Genomic DNA, 19,367 nt, shown 5'->3' with positions numbered 1-19,367 from the left:
AGTGAAAGTGAAACTAACTCACTTTACTGTTCGTCTGACTCTCCGTGTTGCACACACACACACACACACACACACACACACACACACACACAGGAGCAGTGAGCGACAGAATCTCCACGCAGCAAAAAAGTTAATACATCGGCCTCATTGGCTACATATTGGCTGATGTTGATTAATTGGTGAAACGCCATAATCGGCCCGATTAATCGGCCGGGCTCTAATCTAAAGACCCCACATTCAGGCGTACTGGACTCTGTGGACGTCTGCGCGTATTCAAAGCGGACCCAAAGCGGACGTCCACTGGACATGTCCACGCAAAGCTCAATTTTTATGACTGTGTCAACAACATTTAAAAAACAAACCCCCCCAAAACAAAAACATTAATGTGGATATGGCATCACTGTGGACCTGAACATATACATGGAACTCCAGAAATGTCCCCATGTTGGACAGAAGTGTGGCCGTCCTTTAGACTTGTGCTAAAGTGCAGTCTTGCTACTTGACCACCACTGCTCTCCTTTGTTCACTGAGTTGAAAGGAAGCTCCAACTAGAAAGTCTTACATTTGTACCTTTAATATATATGCAAATGTAAGAAAGTATTAGTCACTTACACAGACAGACAGGGGACGCCATAAAAAAGTGTGCGTTTGAGGGCCTGTCACTCACCCCTTGACCGGCAGGGGGCAGAGTCGGTGACAGCACAGACATGAAAATGGGCAACTCCCTGAAAATGTCCCAACATTTCCTCTCGGACAACAAATATTATTGACTTTACTTCAGAGGTCCGCTGAGCATGTTTCAGCTTCAGAACAGGTTTGGTTTATGTTTCAGTCGTCTGGTATCGGTGAGTTACAGTTTCCGTGGTAGATGTAGACGGGCTCGTCACAGTGATAATACAACTGAAACACGTCCCCATAGCCGTGGTCCCTCCACCAGGTGCACAGCTGCCGGTTCCAGCCACAGCCCAGGGGGTAGAACAGCTCAGGGTGCTCCATGCCGATCATGGTGAAGAAGTCCTGGTCGCCGAGGTGACCCCTGAAGCGGTACTGGTCCGCCAGCTTCGCAACATTGTTCGCTTGCAACAGCTGATTATAGAGAGCGGAGGTCCTCATGGCCCCCAGGTCCAGTAACATCACACCACTGTTGAATCCTGGGAGACCATCAGGAGGAGGTTCGCCTACTTTGGTGTGGGGGTTCTCCTTCCGATACTGCCAGAATGTGTGTCTGCGGTGGGAGAGGGAAAGAGGTCAGTGGGTCAGTGGTTTAACTCGGCAAGTGATTCCTAAACTATTTTAGAAATTTCTATGATTGAATTTGTGCTCATTCAATGAAAGATGAAAAACTTTTGTGAAGTGTACTCTAGGGTTTTATTATATTATAATAAATCATACAAGAATAAATTATATAATATAATAAATTATATTATAATAAAGATTTTTTTGATTCAGGGGCAAAAAAGGTACAAAAACAACAAGAAAAACTAAATAACAAATAACACTGCATGAGTTGGGGAAGACAATGTAGTCCAGTGTTGGTCAAACTGTGGGGTGGACCCCCTAGGGAGGGCGTGGAGTCTTCCCAGGGGGGTCATGGGATCAGTCCTGGGTGTTTTTTTGTTCTTCAGGTTAGAACATGTATCAGGTGGAACTAATGTTTGATGGTTGGAGCACCCTGGACTCATTTTATGGACGCACACCAAACCAATCTACTGCCATGGTGACCTGTCAGCAAACTGGACAAAGAGTTTAGGTTTAGACACTGGACAAGGACTGGACTGGAAAAGACACATGGACACACGTTTGTGTTTTGGACCAGTTTGGACCAGTTTGGACTTGAATATTCTCAGCTGTCCAATGGAAACGGGCTCACTGACCCACTGATATTGGTCACATGTTCATCTGTGGAACCAACATGTGTTTGTTGGTCTAAAAAAAGGAACTTTATTGTGAAAGTTGGAAATAATTAAACATTTCCTATTTTTATTTGTATAAATATTGTCTTGGAGCAGTCTGGTTGAGTTCATTTGTATTATTCAAACAAAAATCTAAGTTATTTTTAATTTGAACAAAAAATTATTCAAGGAAAAGCAAAAAGTATTGTTACAATATTGATGTTTCTGTTAATAAAAGTTCTAATTACACCACTGTTATAATGTTGGGGTTAAGGGGGTGGCCTGGAGGTTTATGGTCCTCTAAAGGGGGAAATGACAGAATAAGACTAAGAACCACTGCTGTAGAGTCATTACTGTGGACACACCAATGTGACAGTGTTACTTTAAAACCAGCACAGACTTTCACCATCAGTACCTCCTTAACTGTTACACAGGATAAAACAATAGGTTTCATTCTAACACTGTACAAAGGGTTACCAGTATAAAAACAGCTCACACCACTTAAATGACTCCTGTATGAGTGGGTTTTGGTTTTATGTGCATTTAGTTAATTGGGAAAAAAAAGAAATTGTGCTTCAGTGCACATTTGCTGAACAAACAGCGGCATGAATGAAAAACAGGAAGAGAGTGATTCCAGAGGCCGGTGCCAACTCAGCAGCGTCTGCTGCCAACAGCGACTGAAAAGCAGCGACAGGACAGCAGGCGCTGACGGACTGTGTGCTGACAAACATCAGACCGGACCCGGGTTAGGGTCTGCCCGTGACTGGCTGAACTGATGATGGTGCTGTAGATTATGACTGAGTGCTGAGTGTTCCATTACCTCTGTTAACCTCCAATAAATGCACTCTTTTAGGGGTGGAGACAAAGACCCAAACCTATTTCACCCCTTGGCCCCTCCCCCTTACCTCTACCCCTCCATTTTGTACGTTCACACAAATTGGGATTGGACCAAAATCCTCAAACTGTAGGTGAAGTTATGGAATAATGACTGAAGATTCAAACTCTCAGATCCAACAGAATCACGTGTTTCTGAGCTTATTAATTCCATATAATAATGCTTTAATAATTAATGTTTCTGACAAAAAACTCAAAGTCCTGTATGCAACAGAGTCAGAGCAGAGAAGAAGCAGTGGTCATAAGTGTGACTTAGTTTCATGAGGAACACCTGTGACAGGGCAGGTCTGTACAGGTCAAATGGAAACACTGGCACTGCGCTCAAACATCTTCATGTGGAACATGGTCTTAAACACCAGCAGGTCCATGTGTCTCACAGTGTGTGCAGTGAGTGAGCATGTGTCTGAAACACAGCGTGTATTCACACCAGGAAAGTCCGACAGTTCACTTGCTTTGGTCTGGACCAAATTTGTAAAAAAAAATTTTATTTGGTGCGGTTCGCATTCACATTGTACATTTTTGTAAGTGGACAAAAAATCTGTAAAGTAAAACCACGTGTGCTGAGGTCTTTCAGCCATTGGACAGAAATGAGCAGTGTCGATTAAAGCGCTCAGTCCAAAGTGAAAGGAGAGAATCATGGACATTTTGTGTGCTGTTTTTGTTATCATCATAGCGGTTTTTACAGATGCAGGTGTTTGCACAAGTGTTTGAGCAGCAAGAGCGTTTGAGGCAACGTCAGGTTTACAGTATTGTAGAATTAATTTCTCAATGATGAAGACACGGGGCAAGACGTCTGCGGAGGACAGCGCTTGTGTGTGCACATCATGTTGTGACTGTTGGTCTTACTCATGCAAGATGTAACAGGTATGAAGTAAATCCAAACACTGTTATCAAAAAGCATTAGTGCTCCGTACTGCTGACCCATGTGTATCTATCCTGTATCACCGTTCAGTTTAACCAGGGACAGAATTCCTTAATGCAAGTTAAGTTTGCTAGGGGTGATGAAGTCGTTTATTATTTTTTCTTTTCAAGCACAACAGACAAATCTAACCGTCATCCTAATCATTCTCTCACTGAACAAGCTGAAAACGTCAGAGTTTTTCTGTGTCCTTTCTATCAGTTGTGTTATATGGACATCTGCCCAGATGTCCAAAAGGCAGCGTGTCTCTTCTGAGCTCCAAGTTTGACCACGGCTCATTTTCAGCTACATAGCCTGTTCTCACTGAGCGCTTCTCTGGTAAAACTCTGTTTTCCATAATGCTCGACACACGATGGGAGCTCGTTAGGTACAAAAAAACCCAACTGTGTCGGATCGGGTCCGGGCTGCTTTCACACCTCAAATGAACCACACCAGGGTTCGTATGGAACCGCACCGAGACCACCTCTTCAACTGGGTCTCGGTTCGCTTGTTTGGTCCGGAACAGTTCAGTGGTTTTTATTCACACCAGCCCAAAAGGTCTGAACCAAGGGAGCAAACGAACTCTGGTCCGTTTTAAACGAACCAAACAAGGCAGGTGTGAATACACCCACAAAAACATCCACCCCCCCTCTGACCATGTTTAAGTCCGAGCTGACAACATTTGTTTTTAACTCTGCATGTGTCAGCTGCTGTTATTTGCACTCTTCTTTTTATTTTACCCATTTTAATTTCTTTTAGATTCTATTTAAAAATCTGTATCATACTGTTTTTAATCTCTATTCTTGTTCGGGCTGTAATGGTGCCCTTGTTTATACAGAACCATTTCAGTTCAGGACCTTCAATCCAATACAAAGGTGAACCCAACGAACACATAGAATATGTGAAGAACACAGACACTGGCCTTAAGTTTCCACACGAACCTTGAAGTAGAACGCACACAGTATGAGCAGAGAGGACGCAAACAGAACCCATGTGGAACATCTGATATTCTAGACCAGTGGTTCCAACCTTTTTTGTCTCCTGACCCCATTTTAACATCACACATTTCTGGCAACCCCAGACATTCAAAACAGAGACTTTTTTTTTTTTTTTTGCCAAAATTAATTTGTTATTGATCTTGTAATAGTTTTCTACCCTATGTTTCAAATACAGGTTAATTTTAGAGGACATTTAGTCTATACAGTATAATGTATATTATTATGGACGGAGGCAGTAAATCCAGGTGTAGATTACTGCACAAAGGGAGAATTGGATTTTCCTTGGTCAGGATATGTACGTCAGTCCAGCTGTGATTTACAAGGGTGACAATGAATACTGAACAAACAAGAACTGAAACTATGAATTAGGGATGTAAACAATTAATCGACTAATGATTAATTGTCGATAAGAATTTGCTCGATTAAATTATTAATTGTCAGTTAATTGCCCTTTTCCACCCGTCCACACCTGTGGACGGGCTGGTTTGTTGTAACACTGCGGCTGGGATAGGCGCTCATGGAACCAGATCCTGGCGTTGATGCGTTAGAATGTCTGTATGGACCTGGAGCCAAACCCAGACCAGCCTGTCTGTCAGTGGGAGCGGTGCACCCCCCAATAAATACACGCACAAATGCGGGGTTGATATCGGAGCGTTTTCCCTGGAGGTTGGTCTAGTCTACAGTCAGCGAAAAGTTTCACTTTCACTTCTGTGGGGGCACGGACTGCCCAGTACCCCCATAGTAATAGAAGGAGGACAGAAAGTGACGCACACACGCATACGATTACCAACCAACACGCACGCATCCCCCGGCCGTACTGTGCGCATGTGAGTACCCCCCCCCCCCCATGAAATGCACGCATGTGCACCCCCCCCCATTACACACCGCCACATCAACAGATGAATTCCACAGGAAACACTGACTGTATCCAATGGTTCCATAAATCAATCATTTAGGAATATGACATGGTTTATCATGAAGTGTATAATCAATATTTAACTTATTCTCATAGACCGTCTTGAAAAAGAAATTCAGGTTCTCAGGAAAATCGCCGCTTATCAATTAATCGTTAATCGATCGATAAGGGCAACCAACTAACAAATAATGAATTAATCGATAATTTGCATCCCTACTATGAATTATGAAAGAGCTGCAGCATCTGAAACTGACCTCAATGAACATCTGACAGATAAACAGATCCACAGTGCTTCAGTTTCACACTCACAGTTTGTCTGCTATGGACTGGGATGGGCTCTGTCAACTCAACACAGATTTTTCATTACTAAGATTTGTTTTTATTTTTATCAATTGCTAGAAATTTCAGGCGACCCCATTTGAATTCCAGGCGACCCCAAATGGGTCCTGACTCCAAGATTGAAAAACCCTGTCCTAGATGGATGTCTAAGCGGTCCAACACCGTCCACAGGCTGAAGGTGAACCAGCTCAGAGCAGATACAGGGACAAAGACAGCGGTGAAGACCCTCCGTCTGCTCTAAAGTCTATGATTATGGAGCATCTGGGACTCACTGTCAGTTATGTCAACGGACAGAGACGAGTCGACTAAACAAGAGCCATGTGTCAGTGTTTGGTGAAGATCAGTTAAGCTTTTTTAAATGAAATTGATTTCCTTCACTGTACTGAACTGAACTTTTTCTGTACCGTTACACCCCTACTTCTTGTCTATGCATGTGAAACTTGTCTTTTAAAGCACTTTGAGTGACCCTGTGTATGAGTGGTGCTTTATGAACACACTGGGCTGACTTTGCCCTTTGGTTCTTTCATAAACAGACTGAACAGAAAGCAGAGGCGTCACCTCCGCCCTTCTGTGACTGTTTCCACTGAGCCAAACCTATTGAACTAATTAACTCCAACACACAATGCGTCACATACCCAGTACCATGAGGCCTTTATAAAAGTATCACACTGTGAGTCACTGGATGTGTCACAGGAATCTGCATCTGACAAACTGGAAATCAATGGTGACAATCAATAGACCCAGCCTTCTTTATTTTTACTGTCATCTTCAGTTTACACCAATTAAACTCAGTCACACATAAAATCAGATGCTTAGGATGTGTCAACAATAGGGGTGTGTATTGACGAGAATCTGGTGATACAATACAAATCACAATACTCGGATCACAATACAATATATCACGATATATCATGATACTGTTGAAAAGGCAATTTTTTGTTTGTTTCTTTTTTTAAATGATTATTTCCTTGAAGAATTGAATTGCACCAGAAATCTGCACAAATACTAAACACATTTTTATTTGATCAGAACAGGATCTAATGCTGTATCACAAAATGTTCCTGTGTTCAAACTGAAATTCTGTTTTATAGACATTACAGTTTAAGATCCTGTTCAAATGTTCACATTCTGTTAGTTCAGAACTAACATCAGAATAGTATTTTTGTCCCAACAAAGGAACTACCATCTGCCTCTCAGACAGTAAAAAGTGCTTTTAGGATGATTAAAATAACTATTATTTAATAAAACAGAGTTAAATAATAATAAATAAAATATAAACAGTAAAGAAAACAAAAAATGAAAATGAACCTCCGCCATATCTGCATTTGAATAAATATCTAAAAATATCTATACAGTATTTTTTAATATTGATACAGTATCGTGAAATGAAATATCGCGATATATTGCAGAATTGATATTTTCTAACACTAGTTAACAAAACATAAAATTAACAACCGACACCAAAAATCCATAGAAGTACTGTGTTCATATTTTCTGGTATCACCCCAGTTGTGTTTGGAAGCAACCGCCACAGTTTTCTGTATGTTTTTTTTTTTCTTTTTTAATATGTGATGTGTTCAATCCCATGTGCTGGTACTAATACTTCTGCAACATATGCCAATGAGCATCTAGAGCAGGAATGTCAAACTCATTTTAGTTCAGGGGCCACATACACCCAATCTGACCTCAAGTAGAACAATAGTATAAGAACTTAGAAATAATAAAAACTCAAAATTTTTCTTTTTGTTTTAGTACAACAAAGTATTACATTTACAAATTATCCTTAAACAAAAAATGTGAATAACCTGACATTTCTTAAGGAATATAAATGTAATTTGAACCATAATATGCCTCAACTTATGATTTACACAAATGCATCACAGCTTACAAATGACAGTGGATCTACAAATACGCAAAACATTTAATAACAGGCCCAGAGAAGTGACGACACATGTCCTGTTCAACAATGTCTGTGTTTAAACTCAATAACTGATCTGTTTAATACATGTATGAATAGGTCTGAGAAAGAACTGTCACATGACACATGGTACAACTGACACAAAGAACATTTGGGTAAAAATACTTAAATTCCTGCCACATGACACGGGGACTGAAAATGAACATCATTTTACTGACTTTATTCAAATGTCCAAAACATGCTGTTCTCCTCATAAATGGATCCGAAATGAAACATAGGGCTTTAGCTCTGATGATAAACTACAACTGGGATCAATAATGGATCAATATGTGAAAATGATCAGTTTGGGTGAACACAAATCTGTTGGGACACGGGGACAGGTGGGAACTGGGACACGGACTTTGTTCAGTATCACAAAAACGGACTGACTGGAACTAAAACACCACAAATATGATCCTAAGCTTTTATTGAACAGACATATTACAACTGAAGTGATATATACAGATAATAGCTGAGAATATTGGACTAATAATTGGATTGGACAGAACCTTTAAAAATTCATGTACTGTTGAAGAATGAGTTCAACAGATTCACAGACTGAAAATATCACTGATACAAGAACAATTATTATTATTAAAGTTAATAGTGCATTTACATATTTAGGTCCTTTTTTGGGTTTCATTAAATAATGATTATGTCTTTTTTTCTACAAGTGATACTGAAATTTCATAAACAGTTCCATAAAATAGAGTCGTTAAGCTAAAAAATTAGCCAATTTGAGAAATGATAGGACAAACTGTAATTTATGACACTGATGTTCACTTTGACTGGATCTGGCCTGACTGGCATCTGGAACTGAAAAACACAGGGTGTCCCATAAATCTCCATACATAGGAGACATAATCCATATGGTTCTAACATGTATTTCTTTATATTTCTTCTTTATAGATCTTCGGCAGTGGAGGACATGCATTGAAATGTGTTCCCGACAAAATGGCAGTCATATAGAGCATATTATATAAATAAAAATGGTTTATGTCAAGAAACGTTTATTTTTCCTATGTATGGAGACTTATGGGACACCCTGTACTGTATAGGGTTTAGTTTTGTGATCAATACACCTTGAGTGTCTGTGTCTTTGCGGAATCATCTTGGGGGCCGGAGCGAAACCTTTGGAGGGCCGGTTTTGGTCAACGGGCCGTAGGTTTGACACCTGTGATCTAGAGCAATGACTTTTCATCCCAGTAGAACTTGAGTCTGATTCCCTTTGTCACACACACGCACACACACACACACACGACAGATTATTTTTAGTATTGTACTGGACAATCCTAATGAGGAGGTTCAAATATAAAGAAACGTTCGTCTTTAAACACCTCAGACTGACATCAGCACACAGCACTGACACAGAGCTCTATTACAGATAAATGCATGTAGGAAGCTGCTTGTTTTGCAGGCGACCTCTCTCCTGCTCATATCCAGTGGGATCTGGCTGCAGATTCTCTGACTCATGCTTTGATCTTATTACTGACCTATATTCAGCAGCTGCAGCTCTACTGTGCTCCTCCACAGTTTTCTAATGGTCTGTTGGGTTGGAGGCTGGGGACTTGGAGCCCCTGTGGAGCGTTTGTCATTTTGAAGACGTACTCTGGGTCTACGTGCCCCCATACACATTCAGGGTGAGGCAGGTCACTGAAAAACATTTCCATTTGTCCACTCTACTGTTTCAGTACTAAGAATGTACTGGATGGAACAGAATGTATTTCCTCCAGTGTGATGAGGTCCATGCTATGGAACTGACGGACAGTGAGCTGAACCTTCGCAAATGTTTCAAACATGTTCAGAGAAAAATGAGAAAACACAACATCACTTTCAGCCTTTTGCTCTTGGCTGATCCCAGTTTCATCCATGAGTTACTTAAACAAAACATCATATTAAAGAACACTCTTCAAATCTTAAATCAGATTAAGGTTAGTGATGTCCCGATCTGGATTTTTTTGCTTCCGATTCAATCCGATTTTTTTGGGGATTAATTTTGCTGATACGGATCTGATAGGGACTTTATAGAATTAAAATCTGATTCCAATTTGGAGTCATTATTTATAGGTTATTATACTATTATTTTACTGTAGATCCCAGTTGGTCTGAATGTGGAACCTGAACTAAAACAACTATGACACCTTTGACTCTGAATCCTACTATATAATACACGTTCTGTGTCCCATTGATGTTGCAGCACAGGACGGCATTTGTACAGATTTTCCTCAGCCTTCACAGGGCCGATCACCGCCAAACTCGCCAAATGAATAGAAACATTACCTATCTACTAGGCACAATTTTATGTCCGTATTCAAATGTTGTGAGGTATGCTGGGAGATTTTAGCCTCTCTCTACTTTGAATTCTTCATCCCTGCCGCCATACTCCATATTCGGAAGTGGTTATGCTGCCGTTCATGCAATTTCTACTGCTAGCAGACGATGCTACAATGTGAAGGCTGCAGTTCACTACCGCTGTATGAATTTAATCATGCTTGACAGGCCAAACAAATACATGCTCTTCCCTTCATGCCTCACATGTTGGCTCAAATTATTACCTGCACAATGCAGGATTAAATGGTAGTTTACAAATGGATAGTGGTGGCAGACAAGTTCTACTTATCATGCTATCGTACAATGGCACCACGGGTACAATGCCGCTAGTAACTTTAATATAATTTTTGCACTTTCCAAATTCAGACTGTGGGACAAATTAGACCCTTATATTTTCCACTGCTGTAGTGTGTCTATGGACAGGTCCGTCCAGGTAACATACGGGGGTGCGTTCGGTGCCGCGCGTTAGTGATGTGAAGCGGGTTCCTCACAGGTTGGGTTGGGGCGGGTCAAAAGAATGGCAGTTTATTCGCAGGGTGGGTAGGTTTGGGTCAGATAATTCCACTAAAGCCCTGCGGGTTGAAAAAAAACCAGACTCACGCATCACAACCGGACCTCATAATGAGTCCAAGTGCAGAGTGGAAGTGGAACTTATAGATGCTTTACTAGTTCCTCTAAGCCTCTGCTGTTGCACAGCTTTTCCCTACTTTTGGAAATGTTAATTTGAGGGGACAGGACATTTGACGTAAGAACTGGTGTGACATACAACGCCATTTCATGAGATTAGTCTGTAAAAATTTGTAAAAAATGCCAAAATTGAGAGAAAGGCACATGTAAAGAACGTCTCAAATTTGAAAAGAATCAGGTGAATAGTGTCCGAGAAACAGGTTGGATTATGTATGAGTAGGTAGGGATGTCCTGATCCAACCTAAAGATCAGTATCAGCTGCCGATCTGGCATTTTTTTGAAGACCTGATTGGATTTAGTCATGTGAACCAGTTTTCACAAGTGGTTCTGCTTAACGGCTTCCATAAATAAAAACAAAACCTCATCAATATGTCCACTGTGTGTTTGAATATTTTTCTCTGGAAAGCAACGAAAGTCAAGCAACAATTTGCAAGATGTGTAAACTGGACGAGGAGGAGCATCAGGACTCACTTTAATACAACAAATTACATTCACCACTTACAAAAGTATCACACGATCGAGTATGAGAACTACAAAACTGATCTCATGAAATGGTGTTGTATATCACACCAGTTCTTATGGCATTTGGTGTGTTATATGTAGGCATTGTCAACCTTTCGCGTGTTATTCAACACCATTTGATTGTGTGTCTATTTACGCCAAGATCTCCTGTTCACATAACCCTAATCCCAATCCCAAACCCAAACCCTCAGTGCGTGGTATTTGACACATTGATTACTGGCGTGTATATTTACATGAGTCATGGTATCACGTTGGAACTCAAAGGCTGCAGCAAAGCTACATGTAGGGTGAATACTGAAATAAAAGGGTTAGTTCTCACCTGATTTTTTATATGCAAAATCTAAGTTACACTTGTCTTGATAATTTATTTTTTATATTCAAAATCTTATTTTTAGAGTTTTCTTTTCTTTTTTTTTTAATAAGAGGTATAATATACCACAAATACTGGACTGGATTGGACTTGGTTCTTTATATGACCTGACTTAGTGTAAGTTTGTGAAAAAAAAAAAAGTTTGTTATGTTATAAAACATAAAAAAAACCTTTAGGCCATTCTTTGGATGCATTTAATTTTAATGTTGCGAAGAGCTATTTTGATTTAACCATAAACCAGAAATCCATGTTTGTTATAAAATCTAAATTTAACAGTTAAAAAGTATCGGAATGGGGTCAGTATTGCCAAAGCTAATCATAAAAAAATTGGATCAGAGGCAAAAAAAAATCCAGGTATAGACATCACTATTAGTAGGCTCCAAAAATACTGTTATTGGACCAATTATATATAATTTAATCATAGACCTTGGTTTTCCCCTCGTATGTCAGTTAAAGCTGACATACGAGGGGAAAACCTTGTCATTTACTAACTGTTCGTGTGTCTCTCACCTACTTTCTAACGACTGAAAGAATGAAAAGGCATTAGCAGGTGACGGGGACATTCTGTACTGCCATTCCATACCAAATGTGTTCTTCACTTTGTTCAGCACAAGAAACAGCCTGCACTCTGAAAGCTGCATGACACCCTTTTCCTGACAGAGGGGGGGCATGTGTTGAGCTACAGACATGGAGTGTCTACTCTGTTAGATAGCACAGTAGTCTGCCAGTCTGACAAATGCATACTAAAGAATAAATTCCTGTTTTGACAGAAAAGTGGAGGCTTTAAACAAGCATGGATTTAGATATATAAGATATAGAGAGATAATATAACACCCCAAATCAGGAAAGTTTACAATGATATTGGCCTGAAAGTGATAATTGCATTATCTTTACACTGAATACTACACAAAAGAACATTATTTGACCTATGACCTATTCAAAATAAGCTTATTTGAATTATGATTATGTTTCTTTGCACAACACTAAACAGATGTTTGTTGTACATTTCAGCATTAATAGTGCATCACAGCGGTGATGATCACCTCTAACTCAAACCTAACCCTGACCCTAACCCTAACAACTCACACCGTAACAGGCCCTGGTTTTGGACCTTTCCATCGTTGGTCCACAGCATACAGCGTCTAATTCAGTGTTTTTCAGCCTTGGGGTTGGGACCCCACATGGGGTCGCCTGGAATTCAAATGGGGTCACCTGAAATTTCTAGTAATTTATATATTAAAAAAAAACAACAACAACAACAACAATGACGACAACAAAAATTACAAATAAAAAATACATGGTGAGTTGAGAGAGACAATCCCAATACATAAAAGACATGACAAACTCTGAAGCTGAAACTGAAGCACTGTGGCACTGTTTATCTTTCACATGTTCATTGTGGTCAGTTTCAGATGCTGCAGCTCTTTCATAATTCACAGTGAGTTCTTGTTTGTTCAGTATTAACTGTCAGCCTTGTAAATCACAGCTGGACTGACTGGACATATCCTGACCAAGGAAAATCCAATTCTCCCTTTGTGCAGTAATCTACATCTAGCTTTTCTGCCTCTGTCCAGAATAATATACATTATATAGACTAAATGTCCTTTAAAATTAATGTTTATTTGCAACATAGTATAGCAAACCATTAAAAGATCACAAACAAATTAATTTTTGCAAAAAAATGTTGAAGTTTTGAATGTCTGGGGTTGCCAGAAATGTGTGATGTTAAAATGGGGCAACAAGGCAAAAAAGGTTGGGAACTGCTGGTCTAGTTCTTCCAAAAAAAGAACTGGATACAGATTGGTCTAAGGCACAGTCCACAAGTGGAAAGGTAATTATGGAGGTTTTGCCCAGTGATGCTAAAAAAAACCCTATGCACTGCAGCCTTAAAGGAGCGTCTGACTTTCATCACCACTGTTTGTCCAAATGTGTCCAACCCCAGTCATGTCCGAATTATCACTAAACCATGAGTCTGTCTGTGCTAATGCACCTGAATCACTTCCCTCTCGGTGAACAACTTCGAAGATGACTCCACCACAACCAGTCCATTTGTTTACAGAACACACCAATACGTCACTCAGGCCTTTTTGGAAATTATGTCACGAAATGCATTGTGGGAATTGGAATTCCACACAACTGCCGCAGCAGCAACAAACACGGACGCAACCAGCAATGAAATTGTGTCCTCTACTGGGTCAGAGGAAATGGAAGGAATCGCTGTAAGTCAATGGTCATCTTATAAAACAGGGTGTGTGATGGTGAAAAACAATACTTAGACATCAATTTCATGACATTTTGGGAATCTGTCAGTGTGTAGGTTTATCATACATGTACTGTAACGAGTGAGTGAGTGCTGAGGGCGTGGCCATACCCTTTATGCTTATGAAGCATGTGTAAATATAAAAATCACCTAAATCTAAATGAATGTAAAATCACTATAATTTTTTTTTTCAAAACTCTTAACATTCAAGCTCTGGTACAATCTTATCTTACAAGTGGGAATGTGTGGGAGGTTTCATACAACACAGACTCATAATCAATATACAAGCGATAGCCTCTGGCTAATGCCTCCTCTGTGTGTGTTTGTGGCTTTGACTGTGACACTTATGTAAGTGGTTCCTGTCTGTTGGGATTAAAAACATCACAAATGCAGCTGAAGGGAAAAGACACGGGGCATTTTTTCCAATAATGAACTTTTCAGTGACAGGATGTGCTTTGAATGCGACTAGTGGGAGGATGCGTTCTCTGCATAATGCTGTGTCCATTAGCACCCAAACAGAGCAGGAGCTGAGAGCCCTCACAGTCGCAACAGGAAAACACTCAAGTGGAAAAGAGGCACAGTCTGTGAGCCGCTGGCTCATGGGTAATAAACCGGCTCATCCTGGGAGATTCCTGTCAGATTGGTCTCTTTGTTTATATAGATTCTGTTTTAGTGTTTTAGATGTACAGAGAAATGAACATCAGGTCATCAGGAATAATGCAGTACACAGCTGGTTTTATTTAAGGGTCTTCCAGTCCTCCAGGGACAACATCAAATCCAAAGTCCAAGAGGACGTCAACTAGAGGACCAACGTGTCATCTGGTCCCAAAAGGAAAATCAAACAGTTGTTTTACAGTAGTATATGTCCAACACAAAGCAGGTTTACATACAAACTAATATTCTACTCTTCTTCAGAATTAGACAGGTGTCATGTAAACAGAATATCCCACTTGGATATTCTCAATTTGACCTTTTTTGGAATTGAAGCATTTTCCAATTCAGACATGTGAGATATACGGATATTATTTCAGGGTGACGTCGAGTCTTTGGACATGGACTCTCTTATTTGCTGATGACACGTTTGGTCATATCACATGGAAATTTAATACACTCATTAGAGAAGCAAATGAAGAACTATGGTCTGTTTCTAGATGGTTTCAGATGAATAAACTTTCTCTCAATACCCAAAAATCTAATTTTATGGTATTTTGTAACAAAAATAAGAAGTATAACAATGAAACTAACTAAATATTCACAGATAACTTTGAAATAATTCAGGTTTCTTACATTAAATTCTTAGGTGTTATTGTAGATGAAAAATTGCCAGGCAACAGGGGGCAGAAAAGGGACCCCGAAGACCATAAACAGGGATGAGGGCTCCTCCACCTTATCCTCCACCTGGGATACTGTCCTCTGTGGGATGCCAGGCAGGAGGGGGCATAATCGCCCCCTGTTGTCTGGCAAACCAGGGTAAAACAGCTGACAATAACATGTCACAGGAACAACAAGTGACCCCTCTGAGGAAGAACACAGGCTGTAGCTGAAACATGTCAAGGTAAAAGAATTAACTGTTTTTCTATCTGTCTGACAAATAAGAAAAGGAAATCTGTATAAGTTCTCCTTCAGTGGCATTATAGGTGTTAGTCGAGGGACTGTTACCAAGATCCAAAACCAACATCCTGATGTATTTATTACAACAATATCTGAGGATTTCAATCTTGTCACCATCTCCTCCCATCCAGCCTGTTTCACACAGTTTAAGTGTCCTACCAGAGAAAACAGGAACCTTTAGGTCTCTTATCTAGATTGAAAATTGCAAAAATGCATCAAAGACAAATGTCTTTGTCAGAAGACAGAGTTGGAGAAGAAAAATGTATGTTTTTTCTTTAACTAGGACTATTAGAAAAACTGATCTGATCTTATCGATCAAAACCAAAACTCTGTAAGAAAGATAGTCTTCATCATTAAGGGCTGTTTCATAGTCAATGTAAGGGCATGCAGACGCGAACACATTGTGATGCATTGAGATGCACTGGCCGCCATGATGCATGCTTGCATCGCAAAATGTCTTGTCCATTTTTTTGATACACGACGCAGCAACGCGTGCAATACCATGCATCACCGGCGGAGGCAATACGCAAGCGATGTAGTTTAATTTAACACATTATATTACAGAAGAAGAAGATGACTGTGATTCACCGGAATCTCCAGCAGAGGGCGAGTCACTGGAGCCGGCAGGTCGGAGACAGACATCGGAAATATTGGAAATACCTGTCCCCATTTAGAATTCACATAGGCCAAACAAGAGATTAGAATTCCCCATCCTGACTCCATCTCTGCTGCTGTTCAGAGGTCAGACACACCACTGTCTATACGTGGCATGTTGTTTTTTTGCGCTGTCAACATTGTTCTATATTATGACCTGTTATGTGCTCTTTGTGCTCTGAAACTGAAGGGTTTAACAGGATGTTCACTAATAAAAAGTGACACAGGCACAGTGAGTTCCGGTCCAACGTTACCGATGTCTGTATGTGATTATTCTCCCGTGAATTGGGTGAGTTACCACTGTATTCCTACCCTTAAAATGTCTGGTGCATTGAACATCAGCATACACTCTTCTTCAGTAGACCACGTCGATCCGAATATCACCCGGTTTGACACCTGGACTGTACCGGACTCAGAGCTGCCCCCTATTGTGCTAGCGATGTATTGTATTTTACGCGTCACCCAGCTTGCTTGCGTTCAATGTATTAACTATGACAAGGAATGTGTTGCTCGCATCGCACGCGTCGACTATGTAGGCAGCCTTACAGTATATGAGCATTATATTATCACACTTGGCATCAATGAAAACTTTACACTTGCCTTTTTTTTTTATAAATTGTGGGAGCTTAATAATTCTATTTTTTCCAAATCAACTCTGCTTTGATTTATTACCTGCACAATTCTAAACATGAAATTGAATGAATGCTGTGTATTTATGGCACGATCAAGGCCAATAAATTTGTTGAAAAGAGTACAAAATTAAAAATCACAACAGTCCATATGTGGTCTGACCACCGTTTGCCTGGACACAGGCTGCACAACGCCTGCTCATCAACCACCAGATGTTTGATATTCTCCTGGGGGATGTTCTGCCACTCCTGCTGCAAGGCCATCACCAACTCCTGGACATTTGTTGGACCAGGAGTGGATCTGGATACCCATTGTCCCAAGTGATCCTATAGATGCCCAATGGGTGACAGATCAGCCCAAAGGTTTGTCCATGGCAGAACATCATTGTTAATTTGCTCCAGGAAGGCTGCAGTGACCCCAGTAGTGTGGAGGATCCAGACTTCTGGGTGGTCAGTGTGAACCTGAGGTGTCGTGACGTTGATTTTTGAATAATTTTGGCATGGCGTTGTTCTTGAGGTCTGGTTATTCTTCACTTTTGGGGACATTTTGTAGACAATATCAGTCCCAGGATTAAAAGTACAGGATTGGCACTGACCACTGAGGAAAATCACCTCATCCATTTTTCAGCCAATCACACGGCAGCATACTGAGGGGGTCAAAGACGGGCACAGTTCAGTGGTCGTCAACATGCCTTGAGCTGTTACAATTAACCCTATAACACCGAATGTACCATATTTGATCCATGAGTTTTGAAGCCCTCTACATGATCAGTGTGATATTTTTTTTCTTGAAAAACCTGAAGTATATAATTAGATACATGCAATACACAGATAATCCACCAGGGGGAGGAGTTCATTCACCAGAGGCCTTTCCAGCGACACTACAAGACTGTCATTAATGAGGAAGGAGGAAGAACTGTGACCATTTAGAAAAGGAATTAATGCTGTGTTCCAGGCAACCCATAACTCATGTTTTTCTAACCTTCTACCGGTGAAAAGGCACTGAAATGGCAGTCAAACCTGTGACTTCCCACCCGTGAAATTGTACTAGACTGATGCACTCCCAGTTCTGAGCTCTGACGTCACGTAGCAATGGCGTCCCCCATGAATACGCTGTTTATGCAAATTGTTTATTAAATCAAAGTACTGCTCTGACATTTATCTGCAAATGTTCTGCATAATCAGCAGCTACTCTAGCGTTAGCTAGTTTTCAGTCCATTAAGCGCAAGAATAAATTAATACTAAATACATATCCAAATATACAAATAACATAACATAAAAGGTAGAACAGCTTCTCTTGCCCTATGCACTGTTTTTACTCTCCCGTTTCCCTCAAATAAGCTAGGAATAAGCACCTTTGGTGATAGAAATGATTGTAAATGAGCCTAACATACGGTCCACCATGCTGGTTTGTTTACATCTAACTACTACAATTCCTTACGCTCAGGCAGTTTGGCGTGACTTGCCTGGAACGTTACAAAGTCATTAGTCGTGGTTGGAAGTTGTGACTTACAGGCTCAAAAAACCACCTGGAACGCAGCATAACAATTTGTTAGACATGTTTGTGTAATATTATGTTTTTGTTTGTTCAAAAATAACTCTTGTTTGTTCAAAAATAACTGTATTTGATAAAATTTGTGCATTGAGACCCGATGGATCAAATATGATATAAAATTGAAACTCATACATGGAAATTGATATTTGAAAAAAAACTTTTTTTTGGTTGTTCAGAAGGACCAATAAAGGCTCCAGTTTGAAAGAAATGGAATTTTCTGTCAATGATTTAATGGTTCAGGCTTTATAGGGCTAATTCAGCCAGAAATAACTGCTCAAATAAGTATTTATAAAAACAACTACAAAAAATAAGTGTAAAAAAGTTTTCTTTGATGCAGAGTAAATTTTACTTATTTTTACTAGTTCACTACCGGGTAAATAACATTATCCTTGAGACTATCAGTGACGTAAAAGCACAAAGTGCTGTCAACACTTTTTAATTTCCTTAAAAATCCTGGAATGTGCTTCAAATCCCCCCTCTGAAAGAGTACATTGTACTCAAATGCTTCACTGAACTTGTCCTCTATGACATTGTAAGAGGAAAAAAACTCCAAACACATGTATACTCTGTATACATATCTTTACTAGTCTAAAGGACAAGCTTTTACTATAATTTCAACAACTGAGGTCATTCAAGTTAAGTGGAACTTTTTCCTACCATACTGTTGTGTGATTTGAACACTATGTTTAGGAACAGAGGAGCAACATTAGTGGGAGATTCCCATAGTCTGTAGACAACAGAGCCAGTACAGACAGACAGACAAATGTGTTCAGAGACACTGGAGCCTCAAAAACCAAACCAAAAAAACTAAAACAGGGCCATGCTCTTGAAACTCTGCGCGCTTAAACATAGCA

The 19,367-nt window shown here is 40.1% G+C and overlaps 1 protein-coding gene across 3 annotated transcripts in view; it reads right to left on the bottom strand.

The window, feature by feature from the left end:
• Positions 1-556: 556 nt before the first annotated feature.
• LOC115418511 (xyloside xylosyltransferase 1-like) overlaps positions 557-19,367 on the bottom strand; it is a 49,140-nt gene continuing 30,329 nt past the window's right edge. For all 3 annotated transcript variants that reach the window (XM_030133010.1, XM_030133011.1, XM_030133012.1), the window contains exon 5: positions 557-1,225. In XM_030133010.1, coding sequence (XP_029988870.1) covers positions 829-1,225 — 397 coding nt within the window. In that variant the 3' untranslated portion in view covers positions 557-828. The remainder of the gene's footprint in view (positions 1,226-19,367) is intronic.

Source organism: Sphaeramia orbicularis, chromosome 4 (assembly GCF_902148855.1).
Source record: "Sphaeramia orbicularis chromosome 4, fSphaOr1.1, whole genome shotgun sequence".
NCBI lineage: Eukaryota > Metazoa > Chordata > Actinopteri > Kurtiformes > Apogonidae > Sphaeramia > Sphaeramia orbicularis.
Note: the sequence above shows the minus strand (reverse complement) of the source record. Positions and strands in the feature narration are given on the sequence as shown.